The 20431-nt window shown below is 51.3% G+C and overlaps 1 protein-coding gene across 2 annotated transcripts in view; it reads right to left on the bottom strand.

The window, feature by feature from the left end:
- Window positions 1-20431, bottom strand: part of LOC119977378 (solute carrier family 2, facilitated glucose transporter member 11-like) — a 111564-nt gene that overhangs the window by 8091 nt on the left and 83042 nt on the right. The window contains exons 9-11 of one of the 2 annotated variants that reach the window (XM_038818226.1): window positions 12938-13039; window positions 9650-9725; window positions 5361-5488 (exon numbers count right to left, since the gene is read on the bottom strand). In XM_038818226.1, coding sequence (XP_038674154.1) covers window positions 5361-5488; window positions 9650-9725; window positions 12938-13039 — 306 coding nt within the window. The remainder of the gene's footprint in view (window positions 1-5360; window positions 5489-9649; window positions 9726-12937; window positions 13040-20431) is intronic. The other variant, XM_038818233.1, reaches the window with a different exon arrangement.

The following is a 20431-nucleotide window of genomic DNA, read 5'->3' as shown; positions in this document are numbered from 1 at the left end:
ACATACAGCTGCTACTCAGCGGGTACCCCGACGTCTTCTCTGGCATGGGTACGCTACCCTACAAATACAAAATCCTGCTCAAAAAGGATGCCATACCGGTCGTTCATGCCCCACGGAGGGTCCCGGTTCCATTGCGGGACAAGCTAAAAGCTGAACTTCAACGTCTCCAATCTCAAGGCATTATATCACAAGTCACACAGCCGACTGACTGGGTCAGCTCGCTGGTGTGTGTTAAGAAGCCGTCTGATGAACTCCGGATCTGTTTAGATCCCAAGGACTTGAACAAGAACATTCGCAGGGAACACTACCCTATCCCCAAGCGAGAGGAGATAAAGAGCGAAATGGCACAAGCTCGCATCTTCACCAAGCTTGATGCCTCACAGGGCTTCTGGCAAATGCAGCTCGATGAGTCCAGCCGCCTGCTGTGTACCTTCAACACACCGTTTGGAAGGTACTGTTATAATCGGATGCCCTTTGGCATTATATCTGCATCCGAAATATTTCACAGAATAATGGAGCAGATGATAGAAGGCATTGAAGGCGTCCGTGTCTATGTTGATGACGTCATAATATGGTCAACGACAGAGGAAGACCACATTGCGAGGTTGAAGCAAGTCTTCCAAAGGATCCACCACTTTGGACTGAAGCTCAACCGGGCCAAGTGCACCTTCGCACGGTCCTCTCTGACCTTCCTGGGTGACACAATATCAGAGCACGGGGTCAAGCCGGACGCTGAGAAGATCGCAGCAATTCAGAGCATGCAGAGACCACAGGACAAGAAAGCGGTGCTAACTTTCCTGGGATTCATCAACTTCCTCGGCAAATTCATACCGAACCTAGCAGCACAGACGACGGCGTTAAGGTAAGTGATACGGAAGGACACGGAGTTTGCCTGGACCCAAGATCACCAAGATGAATGGGATGATCTGAAGCACCAGTTGATGGCAGCTCCAACGCTGGCATTTTTTGACCCGGCAAAACCTACAAAGATCTCCACCGGCGCCAGTCAACATGGAATTGGTGCGGTGCTACTGCAACAGAATGACCAGTCGGACTGGGTCCCAGTGGCTTACGCTTCACGAGTGATGACCGGCACAGAGTGCAGGTATGCACAGATAGAGAAGGAGTGCCTAGGGCTGATCACAGGCGTGACCAAATTCCACCACTATGTGTACCGTCTCCCCATGTTTCTCGTGGAAACTGATCATAGGCCGCTGGTAAACATCATCGACAAAGATCTAAATGATATGACACCGCGCCTACAACGCATGATGATGAAGTTGCGAAGGTACGACTTCACGCTGGTCTACACCCCTGGCAAGGACCTTGTGATAACTGACACATTATCACGAGCCATGGACGCTGACAACCCGCCACTGGCTTCCATCAATGATGTGGAAGCTCATGCACAGTGGTGCAAGGAGACACTCCCAGCAACGGACGAGAGGCTGCAGCAAATTCGTCAGGCGACACAGGAGGAGGCCACCCTCCTTCAAGTCATACACAACCTTCAGCATGGCTGGCCAAATGGGCGGTGCCCACAATTCCAAAACGTCAGGACTGAACTGTCCATGGTGGATGGCATAATACTGCGGAATGACAGAATCGTCATCCCAATGGCGCTCTGGGCGGACATCCTCCACAGGATTCATGAGGGGCACCTTGGTGCCGAAAAGTGCAAAAGGAGAGCACGACAATCCGTTTACTGGCCAGGGATAAACGAGGACATAACGAACATGGTGCTCACCTGTGACACGTGTCAAAGACATCGACCGGCATAATGCAAGGAGCCACTGCAGCAGCAGGAGATGGCCACGTCACCGTGGGACAAAGTTGGCATTGACTTGTACCACGCCATGGGCCGCAACTATGTTCTGCTCATCGACTACTACTCCAACTTTCCGGAAGTACTGAAACTCCCGGATCTCACAGAGGCATCAGTCATCAAGGCCTGCAAAGAAACCTTCTCCAGGCATGGCATCCCACGGATGGTCATGTCCAACAATGGTCCTTGTTTTGCCAGCTGGGAGTGGACGGACTTCGCCAAGCACTACAACTTCAAGCATATAACGTCGAGTCCACACTTTCCGCAATCGAATGGCAGGGTGGAGAAAGGTGTCCACATTATCAAACAACTAATCAGCAAGGCTGCAACTCAAAGTCCGACATACACTTGGCCCTCTTGTCATACCGTTCGTCACCTTTGAGCTCTGGACTATCACCGGCTCAAATGCTCTTCAACAGAGATGTGCGGACAACATTACCGGCACTACAATTCACCAATCCCGATCACTCGCCTGTCCTGGATAAGATGCGTCACCAACGTCAAGTGCAAAAGCAGCACTATGACCAGCAGGCAAAAGTACTGCATCCGTTGGCAATCGACAATACGGTGAGGTTGCGACACCCGGCTGGGGGCTGGTCTAAAATGGCGACGGTTCTCCGCCAAATATCGGCACGATCCTATGTTGTGCAGTCTGACGATGGAACACTGTTTCGACGAAATCGCCGAGACCTTCTAAAAGTTACACCTTGTCGACAGGTATTTCCAACACTAGATCTGCAGGACGCTGTCATGCAATGTCCTGGAACTCCAGCAGCAGGTGTCCAAATGGACGTAAAAGACTCTGGATCTCCATGCCCACTCAGGAGGTCTAGCCGGATCAGACATGCACCCAACCGTCTGAACTTATGAACATGGATTGACAATATCATTGCTCTGCCTTGTCGTGTGTATAAACCTAACTGTGTTTGAATTTGTGTTTAGTTACAGCTCTGCAACTAAAAAAAAAGTGAAAAAGGGGGATGTAGTGATCCTCGCCTGAGTGTGTACAGAAGGGGCTGATGGGAAATGGAAGTACCACCAGGGGGCAGCACGGGGACATATAAGAGTGACGCCGAAGGCCCTCCCTCGTTCACTTTGGCTGGAGAGACAGGGGAGCAGGACAGGACGGATGTTGAGCTCAGGGCTGCAAGTGGTTAGGCCTAGTTGCAGAGCATAGAAAAGCAGTATCTTTACAAGTGCCATTCTGTAAGTAAAAGCTAATGAAGTAATTTATTGTGGAGCACAATAAACCATCCTTCAACTGCTGAACGACTTCTAGGAACATAACAGTTCCAGGTGAAAGAATCGGGTTTTACGGCGCTAAAAAAAATTTTCCCGTGTTTTGGGACATTTCCCCTTTAAGTGGGCGTGGTCCAGTGCCTTTGACGTCATGAAGCGTGTGACGTAGAGCGTAGGAACTGATTGAGCAAATCGCTGTTCCTTTACTTGGGACCTTCCCGTTCTGTGCGCTCTTCGTGCAACTGCGCATGTGCAGCACCTTTACCAAGATGGCTGCAAATCAAAACTGCCGTTTGTTGCTGCAAGCCCTACCTCGTGGTGAGTGTTGGCGCCTCTTTTACTGTTTTTTCTTGTATGTTCCTCGCAGAATTCTTGGAATTTGTCCAGGTCTGCCTGAAAATCGCTCTTGTTTTTCTCCTTTAAGTATTTGAAGGTCTGGAAGATTTCAGCTGCTTCTGGACCCGCGATGGTAAGTAGAAGCTTTATTTTCTCTGCATCCGCCACGCCATCTAGGTCGGACGCTACCAGGTAGATCTCGAACCTCTGCCTGAACCAACGCCAGTTTTCACTGAGATTGCCTTGGTACCTGAGCTGCTGTGGAACCGGAATCTTGAACATCATCTTGCCTGGGTGCTGCTGCTGGTAGTCACTGTTTGCTGAGTTGTAACTATATGGATTTAAACAGTTCACTACTTGGTTCCATGTTTTGTTATGCTCTTGACATAGCATAAGCTGCTTCCTTGATGTGCACTCTGACAAAGGAAGGTTCAGACTTGGAGATAGCTTTAACACATTTATTGAACTTTGAACGATTCTCCTACTTGGATTTGACTCTCCTGTTAATCCTGCAAAAGCTACCCAGACGATCTAACCAGTCTGCTACAATCCACGTGGTGGGTGTGATGTGTTGAATCAACCCTATGTACTCACTAAGCGTCTTCACTGGAAAGAGGAAGATCGTGTGTGCTGTGTCCTTATATATGGGTTGGTGTAATGCCCTCCTGTGGTAGTGTCACCTCTGTGTGTGTCTTGAATGCCCATTGGTCATGTCCTATCTTACTGGCCTATTGGTGGAATGTCTGTGTGTCATGTCTCTGGTGCTCCCTCTAGTGTCTAATTAGTCTAAGTGTATTGACATTAACCCCTTGTGTATTTACAGTGATGCACAACACCACAGTTTCCTCCCACAAGACTCAAAAGATGTGCTGTTAGGTGAATTGGACATTCTGAATTCTCTCTCTCGAGTGTATCCGAACAGGTGCCGGAATGTGGCGACTAGGGGATTTTCACGGTAACATCATTGCAGTGTTAATGACTTTTGACACTGATAAAGATTATTATTATAAATACCTGTTACTCTGTATATAAACCACCTAAATTCCTCGACTGGATCCCAGGTTAGAAAGCACATATGCAGAGTGCACTATTCTTGACTCCCGGCTGTGGGTAATTTGTTTCCTAGAATAGAATCCCTAAAGTGCAGAAGGCCCATTGAGTCTGCAATGACCCTCTGAAGGAGCCCCTCTGAAGGAGCAACCCACCCATGTCCACGCACCCACCCTATCACTGTAACCATGCAATTTTGCATGGCCAATCCACCTAAACTGCACATCTTTGGACTGCGAGAGGAAACCGGAGCACCCGGAGGAAACCCACGCAGACATGGGGGGAAAGTGCAAACTCCACACAGTCAGAATTTACAGTGCAGAAAGGGGCCATTCGGCCCATCGAGTCTGCACCGGCCCTTGGAAAGTGCACCCTACCTAAGCCCACACCTCCACCCTATCCCCATAACCCCACCTAACCATTTTTGGACACTAAGGGCAATTTATCATAGCCAATCCACCTAACCTGCACGTCTTTGGACTGTGGGAGGAAACCGGAGCACCCGGAGGAAACCCACGCAGACACGGGGAGAACGTGCAGACTCTGCACAGACAGTGACCCAAAGTCGGAGTTGAATTGGGGCCTCTGGAGCTGTGAGGCAGCAGTGCTAACCACTGTGCCACCGTGACGCCGAAGAATAGATTCTTCCCCAAGTCATTCAAGAAAATTCAATTTTAATAAGTAGAAATGACCCTATGACACACTATGTAATTGATTCAGGTTTCTGCTTCCTCTCATGTGTCAGACATAAATCTTCTTGCATTGTCACTGGCAAGCACTTCTTCCATGTAATGTATTTGGTAATTTCATGAATAATAGGCTTGTCACAGACTCCCACACTCGAGCACAAGTCAGTGCCTTGTCCCAGACGATTAGGTGGTTATTCTAAAAGATTCAAACTTGAACTTACAATGACAAATGGGAAAACCAATCCCAGGCCAAAGAGAGAGAGCCACTGTAGGGAATTCGCTGCCACTACCGCAATAGATCGGTTAGACTGAGTGAATATTTCCAAAGGCACAACTCCAGTGACGCTACCTGGGTTAAGAACAAAGGATCATTAATCATCTCATCACACATATGATAACTCAGGGAACATCGCCAACCTGGAAAAGCTGACAGAGGTCGATAGCATTGAGTGAGGTGGCACTCTCTCGAGATTAACTGAAAGGTCATCAATTTAAGATGTTAACTGTCTTCTCCTGTGGTCGGGAGGATGGGGAGAGCCATTCAAATATTGTTCGACTTCGATGGGGACGAGAGATCCTGCCGACAGAAGTGACCTGAAAATTCTGGCCTGTATGTTTTCCCAGTGTTTCCTGTTTCCATTTCACATTCTCTGCAGCTGCAGCTTTTGTTAAAAAAAACTTCAGACGTCACTGGGCTCTCATTTGGAGAGGCGCCTTTGTTTTACCAGGGGGCAGCAACATCCTCTGCTCGCACAGCAAGAGGCCATCTTCAGTGCTAAAACTGACGGCGACATTCACAGACACTAAACTTTCCCTCAGACAGTGGTAGAAATCTGGTGATCATAAATAAAGCTGTGAAACAGGACATTTAAATAAATACAGACACACAAACTCACCCAAAACTGCCATCTAGACATCTTAAACACTAAGTAGAGAAGGAAACAGTCGCAATGACACCCTTAATTTTACAGTCATTCTAAACTTAACTATTTCTCTTCAAATTGGCAAAGGAAGAGAAGCGGTTGCACTAAATTATAAGGTAGATACTATGGCTGTTTATGTTAATGGTTAATGTAGTGTCTGGTCTATCCACCCCTCTCTGATCACTGCAGTCAGACTTCTCGGGCAGGATTCGCCCCGCTGCTCTGACACCGGCTGCTGAATTTGCTGGCGCCGGTTTTTTGGCAGGGGCGGGGATCGCACCATGTCGGTTGGGGGCCGTTGCCAGTGGCCCCCCCGGTGATTCTTCGTTCCCCGATGGGCCTAGCGGCCGCCCGTTCTTGGCTAGTCCCTGTGGTAGTATGACTAGGGGTATTACGGTACCTACAGAGGTGAGCTGCCATTGGTGCAGAGGACTCGCTGCTCATTGGCCCAGGTAAGTCATGTGCCTCTCAGCCGATTGGCTGAGAGGTAGGTAGCTCCGCCTACAGGGCGGGATATAAGAACCCGTGTGCCCCGGCAGTCGGCCATTCTTCTGTACGTCTGCTGCCGGGCACACATCTTGTGTATTAAAGCCTTTTGTTTGGATCGCATCTTCGCCTCGTGTCCAATTGATGGTGCATCAGTCCCGCCGGTGTGGATTAGACTTGGTCTATACCGGCGGGACCCGGCTCTGAGGGCGGCCTGCGGAATCCTCGGGGGGCGCGGGGGGATCCGGCCCCGTGGGCAAGCCCCCACGGTAGCCTGCCCCGCGATCGGGGCCCACCGATCTGCAGGTGGGCCTGTGCCATGGGGGCACTCTTACCCTCCACGCCGACCTGTGTAAAGCTCCGCCATGGTCGGCGCGGAGAAGAAACCCCCTGCGCATGCACAGGAATCACGGCAGCGGTTCTGGGAACACGCTGGCGCTCCTGCGCATGCGCCAACTTGCGTCGGCCAGCGGAGGCTCTTTGACACTAGTTGGTGCTGCGCCAACCACTCCAGCGCCGGCTTAGGAGGATTCCGCACCTTCCGGGCGGCCCGACGCCGGAGTGGTGCACGCCATTCCTTGGCGCCAGTATGTCCTGCCAGCCAGATACCAGAGAATCCCAGCCCTCAATTTTAAAAGACTTGGGGGTGAATTTTCGCCCTCACCCACCGGCAGCTGGATTCTCCCGCCAGTGGCCAATGGGACTTCCCATTGTGGCCACTCCACATCGCCGGGTGTGGGGGCGCTGCCGGTGGAACGGAGAATAAGGCCGGCGGAGAATTATCTCCTGAACTTTTTGCATTCATTAACTGTGAGAGTCACTGGTAAGGTCAGCATTTATTGCCCATCCTAGATTACACTTAAGGTCAAGTGGGTGGTTTGCTAGACCTTTCCAGAGGATAGTTAAGCATGGCATGAAGACCAGGCCAAGTAAGGGTGGCAGATGGGCTTTTACAAGGATCTGGTAGCCTCATGGTCATCATCACTTGTGGAAGATTTCTATTTCAGTCTTATTTAAGTCACTGGATGTAAACTCATGAGCTGCCAGGGTAGGATTAGAGCTCAGGTTATTTGATCATTAGTCAATCCAATACCACAATCGCTGTGCTACATACAGCACCCCATGATCAGGGATCCAACTCGGTGTGTCAAACACAAAAAGCACTGCCGCGCATAAATCGATACATATCGCAGTTATATGGAAACAAAACCACACAATTCTTGTGTTTGAACTCATTGTCTTCACCCCTCTCTCAGGTCTCCAAATGGTTCTGAATCGATAGAAGCTGACCCATTCTCAGTGAATAATCCCTGTTTTTGACCTTATTGTAGGCAAAAATGCTTCATAACTCGTTAGAGGTTTGAGAGTGAATGTTTCTGTGGAATAGGGCATGATGAAGACCCTGGGGTGGGATTCTACGACCCCACGTCGGATCAGAGAATCGCCGAGGGGGCGGGAGTGAAACCTGCCCCTGCCGGCTGCCGAATTCTCCGGCGCCAGGGATTTGGCAGGGGCGGGAATCGCGCCGCGCCGGTTGGCGGCCGCTAGCAGCGGCCCCCTCAGTGATTCTCCGGCCGGTCCCGCTGGCGTAAATTAGACCTGGTACTTACCGGCGGGACCTAGCTGCGCGGGCGGCCTCCGGGGTCCTCGGGGGGGGGGGAGATCTGGCCCCAGGAGGTGCCCCCACGGTGGCCTGGCCCGCGATCAGGGCCCACCGATCCGTGGGCGGACCTGTGCCGTGGGGGCATTCTATTCTTCTGCGTCTGCCGCTGTGGTCCTCTGCCATGGCGGATGTGAAGCTGAACCCCTCCTGCGCATGTGCTGGGATGATGCCAGCGCACGCTGGTGCTCCAGCGCATGCGCCAACTCGCGGCAGCCGGCGGAGGCCCTTCGGCGCCAGTTGGCGTGGCGCCAATCCCCTTCCCCGCCAGCCGGCGCGGTGCAAACCACCCCGGTGCCGGCCTAGCCCCTGAAGGTACGGAGGATTCCGGATTCCGACCCAAGGCGGCCCGACGCCGGAGTGGTTCACGCCACTCCTTGCCGCCGGAGTTTCCCGCCCCGCCGATCCTGCCCCAGGTCTCTGCTGTCTCATTAATAAGTTGACTCTCACCGCTTTCTGAATAGCTTGAGCTGCTGTATCCTCATGAGGAAAAGTTAGAATTTAATGCCGAGGGCAGAATGAATTGCTAAATAAGAATTGTATAATTGCAACCCACTGAAAAGTGAAGCATTACTCCTGGTGTCATTGTTAGAAAATGTAAATGTATATGAGTCCAGGTACAAGAGAAATCAATTTTGGCATAAAGATTAAATTTTAAAAGGTCAATAGAACAATTATAGTCACCCAAGTGGTGATGCTGCTCTATCGAGCTACTGGCTACTGATTGGCTGATGGGGCTTCTACTTCAGGGTCCTTAATCCCAGAGAAAGGCGCCCACTGCTGGCCTGACAAGTGGCTGATTGGCAGGCGATCTGTCACTCAGGGCTCCCCGGCCAGAGGTTGAGACAACCCTCAAATCCCCCCCATTGCCTCCACAAGACTCAGCCCATTGTCATTGGGCATGTTGGAGACGGCAGCACAGTGGTTAGCACTGCTGCCTCACAGCATCAGGGACCCGGGTGCAATTCCGGCTTTGGGTGACCATCTGTGTGGATTTGCACTTTCTCCCGGTGTGTGTGTGGGTTTCCTCCCACAGTCCAAAGATGTGAAGGTTAGGCAGATTGGCTTTGCTACAATTGCCCCCTAGTGACCGGAGTTATGGGGCTAGGGCAGAGGTGGGGGCCTAGGTTGGGTGCTTATTCAGAGGGTCAGTGCAGACTTGATGGACCGAATGGCCTCCTTCTGCACTGTAGAGATTGTATGATCTGATCAAGTCTCCTGTGCTCCGGTGAGTCCAAAATCCCAAGTACAGGTGTCTGAAAAATCTTCTCCAGTGTATCATGGTTCATGTTTCTCTTGGAGTGTGCAAGGTGAGTGAGAATATTGATGCATGTACAATGTACATCTCACCTCTGTACTTGTCAAACGGACAGGATAGTGACTGCTTCTGTCAGACCTTGCCCAGGTGTAACACTTTCAAACTGTCTGAGCAGGTACCCACCTGGTCCCATTCCAAATGTCAGGATGTAAGCAAAGATGAAGAACAGGCTACAATACGGCATCCAGAAGAAACGTTCCTGAAAGGAAATGGCAGAGACATGAACAATGTGAGTTTGTCACTAAACCACCGACTTGGTTCAAAGTCAAACACCAAGTTGTCCCCGTCACATGAGGGATGACCGGTCCGCTTTTCAGGCTGAGGTTATTTTCCTGTTCCAGCTGCCGTGGCCATTCAGACTCATCGATTTACTTTAGTTACTGTCAATGCGATCAAATTTCACTGTCTTCCCGCCAGTGAGATCTTCCCGTCCTGCCGGTGCCGGATCCCTGTCACGGGTTTCCCGGCGGGGGGCGGGGGGGGGGGGGGAGCAATGGGAAACCCCGTTCACAGCAGCATGACCAGAAGATCTCACCGCCAGCCAATGGTGAACCACCTCTGAAAAGCTGGTTTGATGGTATTGGTGGCCCGTTGGCGGACTCAGTACATTACCCACACCAGCAATATAATCTGGATGCCCATTCACCCCCCCCCCCCCCCCTAACATAAAGGACTAGCCGACCAACAGCAAACAAAGCCAAGATGAATGGGTGATTTTCAGGTTGGCAAACTGTAGCTAATGGAGTGTCGCAGAGATCAGTGCTGGGGTGTCGATTACATTAATGAATTGGATTGTGTTGCAGCCAAATTTGTTGACAATACAAAGGTCAGAGAGAAAGAAAGCTCTGAGGAGGACGTAAAGGACAGAATTTTACCTTCCCCCACTCGTGTGGGAGGCGGGGCTTGCTGATGAGTATAAACTTGCTCAGGAGGGCTTCCCTGTGGGTTCCCGCCCGCCCTCACCTCTCTAATGTTACGCTGGGGTGGGTGATGCCTTGGACAGTCTGCCCACCCTTTCCTCTATCGAGACCCACAAGTGACCAATTATTGACCACTTCCCACCAGCCTCAATTCAGAGACTGGGGGGAGGTGTAGGTATGGGGGAAGCCCAAAGAAAATCAGATTGGGGGGGGGGCAGTGGCAGTGACCCTCCATCAGCAGCTCCCTTTTAACGTCAGGCATGTCTCCATCCCCCTTAAGGTCCAGTAACCACAAGGCCTCCCTCCCCCCACCACTGCTGATCTCTTCGCCGACACCCCAATTCACCACTGTCCCTTAGGGGGCTACGCTCTCGGCAGGGGTGGCTGCTGAGAGAACATTTCCCCTCATCGGGGAATCTATAACTAGGAGACACAGTTTCAGAGTTAGGAGGTTGCCAATTTAAGATGGGAGGACGAAGAAGTTCTTCTCTCAGAGGATTGTGCAGCTTTGGGATTCTCTACCCCAGAGAACTGTCGAGCTGAGCTGTTGAATATATTCAGAGCATTTGAGGAACTCAAGAGAACATGAGATGACTATTTGAATAGAAATAATTTACAGGTATATGGGGAAAGGCAGGGGAATGGCACTAAGTTGTGATGCTTTGTTTGGAGAGCAGGCACGATTGGCAGAATGGCCTCCTTTTGCACCATAACAAAACTGAGATACTGAGAATCTTGAAGTTTGGGGGAGTCAAGGGTTACTCTGTATGGGGAACAAACAGCAAAGGGGAATTGAGGCTCAAATCAGATCAGCTATGACCTTATTAAATGTGGAGCAGACTCGAGGGGACATAACGTCTACACCTGATCCTATTTCTTACCTTGCTAGGCAATTGGAAGGTTCTAGTGGGGATTTTAGAACAAGTAAATAGAAACATTGGCCCAAGAACGTCTGTTCCCGGATGGATATACCCCAGAGGTACAGCCACCCCTCAGCTGTCGCCCCTCCCCTGCTGCCACCCCCCCCCCCACCTCCAAGATGAACTGAGGGACCCCTCGGAGGTCTCTAGCTGATTCAACTCAGTGGGCTAGACAGCTGGTTTGTGATGCAGAACAAGGGAATCCCCTATCCACTCCCCTAACCACTCACCCACCTGACGGCCACCGTCCCCCTCACCCATTCTCTTGACACCCAATTGCCACCCATCTCCCTCGCCCTTTTACTGTGCACACTTAACTTTTCTCCATCGGTTCTCAAAGTGGCTTTGGGACATTGAAACTCTATTTGCTGGAATACGTGCTGCAAAGAATCTCTGTGCAGCTCCGTCAGAGGATTGTCACATTGCCTGAATTCTGCAGCATCCTCGACCAGAAGACAGACCCAAACAATCCATGGGCGTGGGTAATTTGATCTCTGATCTGGATCAGAGAGGGTTTCTGGCCCAAGCAGTTCTGGGCCAATCTTTAACCTGGCCCAGAATGTTCTTGCAGAGAAAGGCAAATCGCCTTATGGAAGAAGATCTAAGCCCATGCATCCCTTTTGAAAGTTTCTATTGAATCGGTTTCTCACACCCTTTCTGACTATGGACTCCAGATTAAAACAACTCACTGGGTTAAAAGGAAATTCTTAAACTTGCCCCGGGTTTTATGTAACTTAATTGAAAATATTCTCGACTGGTTACTGACCGCCCCGGAATCTCTGCCCCACCCTAAAAGTATGCCCCCTCGCGACTGATCCCTCAACTAAGGGTAACAGCTGCCTCCTATTTGCCCTGTCCAACCCCTCATAATCATATACACCTCAATTATATCTCCCCTCAGCCTTCTCTGATCTAAAGAAAACAATCCAAGCCTATCTAATCTCTGGGCAGCACGGTAGCCCAGTGGTTAGCACTGCTGCTTCACACCGCCAGGGTCCCAGGTTCGATTCCGGCTTGGGTCACTGTCTGTGCGGAGTCTGCACATTCTCCCCGTGTCTGCGTGGGCTTATTCCGGGTGCTCCGGGTACCTCCCTCAAGTCCCAAAAGACGTGTTGTAAGGTAATTTGGAGATTCTGAATTCTCCCTCTGTGTACCCGAACAGGCGTCGGAATGTGACGACTAGGGGCTTTTCACAGTTACTTCACAGCAGTGTTAATGTAAGCCTATTTGTGACACTAATAAAGGTTATTATTATTATAAATGCTCCACCCCAGGCAACATCCTGGTGAAACTCCTCTGTACTCCTTCCAGGGCAATCACCTCCTTCCTATAGTTGGCCATTTTTAAAGGTTTAGGAGGATCTTTGGAATTTCTACTCTCAAGAGATACAAATTGAACAAAAACTCCCTTTATACTGGGAATGGCTCCTCCCAGACCCAGATCCTGCACCATTAAAGTTAGTCATTTCCTGAGACAGGCTCCCGTGACCCCCACCAGGAATGGCAGAATGAAATCTTTACCTGTAAGTGATTATATTTCCAGATGTTACCTCCACAATCTCTCGAACCTACCTTCAGACACAAGGTGATGATCAGGAATAGTATCCACAGCGCCATGAAGCAGTATCCTTTCCAGAGCAGGACCCTCCTTCCAGCTCGTTCAATAATAAATCCCTGTCCAATGGAATTTGGAAAAGAGATTAAGCTTCAATCCAAGATTGACTAAATTCAATCATTTTGTGACAGAACAGAAGGTGGTCCTCCTGCCCATAGATTCCGCTCTCGCTCTCTGCCAGAGTAATTTAGCTAGGCCCGCATTCTCTGCAACTCTGCAATGTTTTAATCTTCAGGTGCTTGTCCGATTCCCTTTTGAAAGCCATATTTAAATCTGCCTCCACCGCACTCTCAGACAGTTCATTCCAGATCCTGAAGTCCCTCGTCTTGGACCAATTCTCGTGACTCTTTTCAGGACCTTTGTCAATGACTTCTCATCCTTCTTTAAAAATGTGCTACCCCAGAATTGGACGCAACATTCCAATTGAGGCCAAATCCTGGGCCAGATTTTCCTCATGTCTGGTAGTGGCAGAGGTGGTCTGTTATTGGCCAGCGGCGAGATCTTCTGTTCCTGCCGCTGCCAATGGGTTTTCCCGTTATTTCACCATACGCCTCCCGCTGCTGGGGAAAACGTGGCGGGAGTTCACTGTCAGCGGGACCAGAAGATCCCATTGGTGGGAACATCTGGAAAATTGTGGCCCCTGTGTTTTACAAATGTCATCATGACATCTTTGCTGTTGTACTCTATGCCTCAATTTAAAAAGGTCAGGATCCTGTATACCTTAACCACATTCGCCTATCCTAATGATTTGTCTCCATATACCACCCACATCTCTCTCCTTTCCTGTGTATACTTTAGTTAATATTGCTTCTCCATGCTCTTCCTGTACCACTTCATATTTCTCTATCTTAAATTTCATCTGCATTCTGTTCACCCATTCCAGCAGTTTATGTCCTCCTGAAGTCTATCACTATCCTCCTCACAATTCACAACACTGCCAAGATTTGAAAATGTGCCCCGTACACCCAGGTCTGAGGCTGGGGTTTTCAAATCGTCTTCAAAATGTGCACAAAGCTCCATTAGTGAGTCCTTCTTCTACGGTGGGCTTATCTCAGGATTCGTTATCTCGGGCTTCTTACTCGAGAAGAAATCCTGCTGGAGGCCATGGTCCTTTCTTCAAAAATACTTATTTACATGCCGACTATTTATAAAGGTTAAATAAGACAGGGACGTAGCCTCAGCTGATCTCTTATATGCCTCACGCTCAATTGACATCACTGTGACAGAGCTCCTGACGCACATTCTCAGCAGCTACCATTAGAGTTAACCCCGTAATCTCCAGTCCTGCTGTGTGAATTCTGAGCAGTTCTCATTATGGAATCATAGAAGTTCAGAGCAGGGACAAGTCAAACTATTGTGCAAGTGCCAGCTCTCTAATGGAGCTGCCCAATGTAGGCCCACACTCCAGCCTTTTCCTCAAAGCATTGCAAATTATTCCTTTTAAAGTACATGTCCAGTTGCCTTTTGAAAGATCCCACAAAGTCTGATTCCATCATCTTTTCAGGTTCCAGACAATAATCACTGTGGGTGTGGGATAATTTCTGTTCGCTTCCCCTCTAGTTCGTTTGCCAATTATTTTCATTCTCTGACCTCTGTTGACTGAGCCACTTGTCAGAGGAACCAGTTTCTTCCCACAAGACACCTGATGATCATTAATACCTCTATCTATCGGATCTACCTTTATCCTCTCTTCCAATAAGAACAATTCCTGCTTCAAAGGTTGTTTCGATGTTCCGCAAGATCTGGTTAGATCTCCCGGGCATTGTGGCTGTCGGGGACACAGGTGAGGCCTTCCCCGGCATTTCACAGCCTCATCCCTCTCCTATTCCGGCGGGATGTGGCTGATAGAGTGCGCCCTAAGTGTGTCAATACATGTTAACATTCTTGCTCCTGACTGGTCAACTGTGCAGAATGGAGCATGTGTTTCTTGATTAAGGATAGCCAGATCTCATTGGTGTGAAGGCTGCTATCTTATGGGACGGCGTGGTGTTGTTCAATCTCCATGACCTCCCGATGTGTCTTGTATGCCAGTGCGTGATTGAGTTACGTTCAGAGTTGAACCATTAGATCATGGAATCAGAGAATTTACAGTGCAGAAGGTGGCCATTCAGCCCATCGGGTATGCACCTGCCCTTGGAAAGAGCATCCTACCCAAGCCCACACCTCCACGATATCCCCGTAACCCAGGAACCCCAACCAACCTTTTTGGACACTGAAGGAAATTTGCATGGCCAATCCACCTAACCTGCATATCTTTTGGACTGTGGGAGGAAACCGGAGCATCCGGAGGAAACCCACGCAGAGACGGGGTGATTTTATGATCCTAAGTTAACAGCATCTCTTTCCAGAACAAAATTTTACACGGTGTAACTATGAAATCGTCTTACGCACTCCCAACTTCTTCAATCTCTGCTGTCCCTCATCCGTGATAACCGTGATAACCCTCCTCCATACTTTCTCGAAGGCCTTGATGTCCTTCTTGAAGTGTGAATTGTAAACGATAGCCGAGCCGGGCCGATTGATTTGTATGGGTTTATCAAGGACTGCCTTGTTTTGGTGCCCTATTTATGAGGCCAAATATCTCATACACTTTCTTAATTGCCTTATCAATGTGCGATGTTACCTTCAAGGATTTGTGAAGCATGGCCAGGTCCCTCTGCTCTTGCCCTTGCCCCCTTCAAAATTAGCCTGTTTCAACTGGACTGCCTCCTCATTTTATCCTTCCCTAAATATATCAATCTCATGCATTAAATTGCACATGCCATATGTCTGCCCATTTCACCAATTCTTCATGCCCTTCCGAAGTCTGTGATTATATCCTTATTCTCTACATTGTCAAGTTTAGAATCAAATGCAACCTTGAAAATTTTATTACCTATACCTACGCCAAGATTGTTTACATATTGTGGTAGTATAGCTAGTGCGATTACGGTACCTTAGAACCATGCTGCCATTGGTGCAGAAGACCCGCTGCCCATTGGCTCAGGCAAGTCATGTGCCTCTCTGCCAATTGGCTGAGGCTAGTCATGTGACTACCCGCTGATTGGCTGAGAGGTTGGTAGCTCTGCCTATGAGGCGGGGTATAAGAACTCATACCGGCTGGCAGTCGACCTTTCTCTGTACGTCTACTGCCGAGCTCACATCTAGTGTATTAAAGCCTGTTGTTTGGAACTACTTCACGACTCGAGTCCAATTGATGGTGCATCAATTTAATATACTAGAATTTTGAAATGGAGCTACGGATCAAGCCAGACTGCCTCCGCATCAGCCCGCATACTACAAACAACGCATCAGCAATGTTTAAACACTGGCTGGCATGTTTTAACAGCTACCTCGCCACAACAGAAAACCGCCCGACAAGGGAACAGAAACTCCACATTCTCCACTCGTGCGTGGGCACCGCCGTCTACTCTCTGTTAGAGGATGAACTGGACTATGACGCCGCTATGGATCTGCTGAAAGGACATTTCATCAGGCAGTGAATCAGGTCTACGCGCGGCACCTCCTGGCAACAAGGCAACAGTTCCTCGGTGAGTCTCTCGACGAATTCTATCGGGCCCTCATTGTCCTAGGGAGAAATTGCGCCTGCCCGCAGGTCACTGCAGTAAGACCACACCGAACTCTTGATCAGGGACGCCTTCGTGGCAGGCATGCAATCATCCCAGATACGCCAGAGGCTTCTGGAAAAGGACACTTTAAGTCTCGTTGAGGAACGGACCCTAGCATCCTCCTTGGAGGTCGCTGACCGCAACGCCTGAGCGTATGCCCCCGGCCGCGCGGCGGCCCCTTGGGCAGCGTGGCACGCAACCCCCCTTGCCCCCGCCGATTCTGCCCCCCCTACACCTGCGCTGCAGGGCGCCCCGATAAGCCCACGGGCCCCCGCTGCTACTTTTGCGGTCAGGCCAAGCACCCCGGCCCGTGCTGCCCGGCCTGCACCGCAATTTGTAAAAGCTGCGGCAAGAAGGGCCACTATGCAGCTGTCTACCAGTCAAAATCGGTCGCTGCCATTCCGAACAGCGACCGCAGGTCCCCCCTGAGCGTCTCTAGGGCCCCATGCGGCCCGCGGACCTCGCTGCCTCCACCCCCCACCGCCACTAGTGACCGACGGGCGCCGCCATTTTGGGCCCCCAACGCCACGTGCGATCCCCGGGCACCGCCATTTTGGGCCCCCGACTCCACTTGCGAGCCCCGGGCACTGCCATTTTGTTCACCCCTCACCACGTGCGGCCGACGGGCGCCGCCATCTTGATTCGGCCTGGAGGACCCTGCAAGTGAATACTCCATGATGGATGACGACTCCGAGTTCCTGCCACGACTCGCCGCAGTGACGCTGGATCAATCATGGCCCCACACGCTTTCCACGGCGACCACACAGATCCTCCTCAATGGTCATGACGAGCTGCCTACTGGAGTCTGGGAGCACAGAGAGTTTTCTCCACCCCAACACGGTAAGACGCTGCGCGCTCCCCGTTAACCCAGTAAAACACAAAATCGCTCTGGCCTCTGGTTCGCACTCAGTCCAAATCACCGGGTGCTGCGTGACGGACCTCACGGTCCAGGGGAGGGTTTTTAAAAACTATAAACTCCTCGTCCTTCCCCGCCTCTGCGCACAGGCACTCCTAGGGCTGGATTTGCAGTGCAACCTGCAGAGCTTAAGCTTCAAATTCGGCGGCCCTATTCCCCCCTTACTGTCTGCAGCCTCACGTCCCTCAATGTGGACCCCCCTTCCTTGTTTGCAAATCTCACCCCGGATTGCAAACCCGTCGCCACCAGGAGCAGACGGTACAGTGCCCAGGACCAGACCTTCATCAGATCCAAGGTCCAAAGGCTTCTGAAGGAAGGAGTCATAGAGGCTAGCAACAGCCCCTGGCGAGCACAAGTGCTGGTGGTTAGGACTGGGGAGAAAAACCGGATGGTCATTGACTGCAGTCAGACCATAAACAGGTTTACGCAGCTGGACACTTATCCTCCCCCCCGTATCTCCGACCTGGTTAACAGGATCGCGCAGTACAAGGTCTTTTCCACTGTGGACCTTAAGTCCGCTGACCACCAGCTCCCCATCCCCACGAGTGACCGAAAGTACACCGCGTTCGAAGCGGATGGGCGGCTCTACCACTTTCTAAGGGTTCCATTCGGTGTCACAAATGGGGTTTCGGTCTTCCAAAGGGAGATGGACCGAATGGTCGACCAATACGGTTTACGGGCAACCTTCCCGTATCTCGACAATGTCACCAGCTGCGGCCATGACCAGCAGGACCACGACACCAACCTCCGCAAATTCCTCCGTACCGCAAAACTCTTTAACCTCACGTATAATAAGGATAGGTGCGTGTTCAGCACCGACCATCTAGCCATCCTCGGCTACATAGTGTGTAACGGAGTGATAGGCCCCGACCCCGAACGCATGCGCACCCTAATGGAACTTCCCCTTCCCAACTTCCTCAAAGCTATCAAACGCTATCTGGGCTTCTTTTCCTATTATGGCCAGTGGGTGCCTAACGACGCTGACAAAGCCCGCCCCCTCATCCAGTCCAACACGTTCCCCCTGTCGATGGAGGCCCGCCAGGCCTTCAGCCGCATCAAAGCAGACATTGCAAAGGCCACGATGCGCACTATCGACGAGTCCCTCCCATTCCAGGTCGAGAGCGATGCGTCTGACGTAGCTCTGGTGGCCACCCTGAACCAAGCGGGCAGACCCGTGGCCTTCTTCTCCCGGACCCTCCACGCTTCCGAAATCCGCCATTTCTCGGTGGAAAAGGAGGCACAGGCCATAGTCGAAGCTGTGCGATACTGGAGGCACTATCTGGCCGGCAGGAGGTTCACCCTCCTCACAGACCAACGGTCAGTGGCCTTTATGTTTGATAATGCACAGAGGGGCAAGATCAAGAATGACAAGGTCTTGCGGTGGCGGATCGAGTTGTCCACGTACAACTATGATATCTTGTATCGTCCTGGGGAGCTCAACGAGCCTCCTGATGCCCTGTCCCGCGGTATCTGCACCAACACACAGGTGGACCACCTCCAAACCCTCCACGCGGACCTCGGCCATCCAGGGGTAACCCGCTTCTTCCACTTCAGTAAGTCCCGCAACCTGCCCTACTCCATCGAGGAGGTCAGGACGGTGACCAGGAACTGCCACATATGCGCAGAGTGCAAGTCGCACTTTTACCGCCTCGAGCAGGTGCATCTGATAAAGGCTTCCCGCCCCTTTGAACGTATCAGCATGGACTTCAAAGGTCCCCTCCCCTCCAACAACCGCAACACATATTTCTTAAATGTGATTGATGAGTACTCCCGCTTCCCGTTTGCCATCCCCTGTCCTGACATGACCACGACAACCATAATAAAAGCCCTCCACTCCATTTTCTCCCTGTTCGGTTACCCCGCGTACATCCACAGCGACCGGGGGGTCCTCCTTCATGAATTAAATGAAAATCGCTTATTGTCACGAGTAGGCTTCAATGAAGTTACTGTGAAAATCCCCTAGTCGCCACATTCCGGTGCCTGTTTGGGGAGGCTGGTACGGGAATCGAACCGTGCTGCTGGCCTGCCTTGGTCTGCTTTATAAAGCCAGAGATTTAGCCGAGTGAGCTAAACCAGCCCCTCATGAGTGACGAGCTGCGTCAATTCCTGCTCATAGCCTCTAGCAGGATGACCAGTTACAACCCCCGGGGTAACAGTCAGCTCGAGAGGGAGAACGGTACGGTCTGGAAGACCGTCCTGCTGGCTCTGCGGTCCAGGTGTCTCCCAGTCTCCCGCTGGCAAGAGGCCCTCCCAGACGCCCTCCACTCTATTCGGACTCTCCTCTGTGCTGCCACGAATCAAACACCTCACGAACGTCTTCTTGTTTTCCCCAGGAAGTCGTCCTCGGGAACCCCGCTCCCAACCTGGCTGGCCACCCCCGGGCCCATCTTGCTCCGGAAACACGTGCGGGTGCACAAGTCCGGCCTGTTGGTTGAACGAGTCCAGTTACTCCACGCTAACCCGCAGTATGCGTATGTGGAGTATCCCGACGGACGACAGGACATTGTCTCCCTTCGGGACCTGGCACCCACCGGCATGCGGCCACAACCCCCAGCACCAACACCCCCCCTCCAGTCCAAACCGCCCCCAGCGCCCCCGAGACCCAGCGCACAGGAACCCCCTCCCCTGGCCCGGCCACCACTAGCACTGACCAGGGGTACGGACACAGTACCACGACCGCCGCTCCCGGAGTCACGGACGACCACCGCTCCAACATCACCGGCTCCGCTGCGCAGGTCCAGCAGGACATCGAAGGCACCCACCCGGCTGATCGAGTCAATTTGATGTTCTGATGGACTTTATGGACTCCTTGTGTTCGTGCACATGTTTTTTTGCATATTTATTTTCCATTGTTTTACATTGTTGTTCGATTATACACTGTGTGCGGTGATATTGTTTTTGCACGTTCGTCGCGGGCTAGTGGGCAG

This window comes from Scyliorhinus canicula, chromosome 1, assembly GCF_902713615.1.
Source record: "Scyliorhinus canicula chromosome 1, sScyCan1.1, whole genome shotgun sequence".
NCBI classification, from domain to species: domain Eukaryota; kingdom Metazoa; phylum Chordata; class Chondrichthyes; order Carcharhiniformes; family Scyliorhinidae; genus Scyliorhinus; species Scyliorhinus canicula.
The sequence above is the reverse complement of the archived record's forward strand: the minus strand, read 5'-3'. Positions and strand labels throughout refer to the sequence as shown.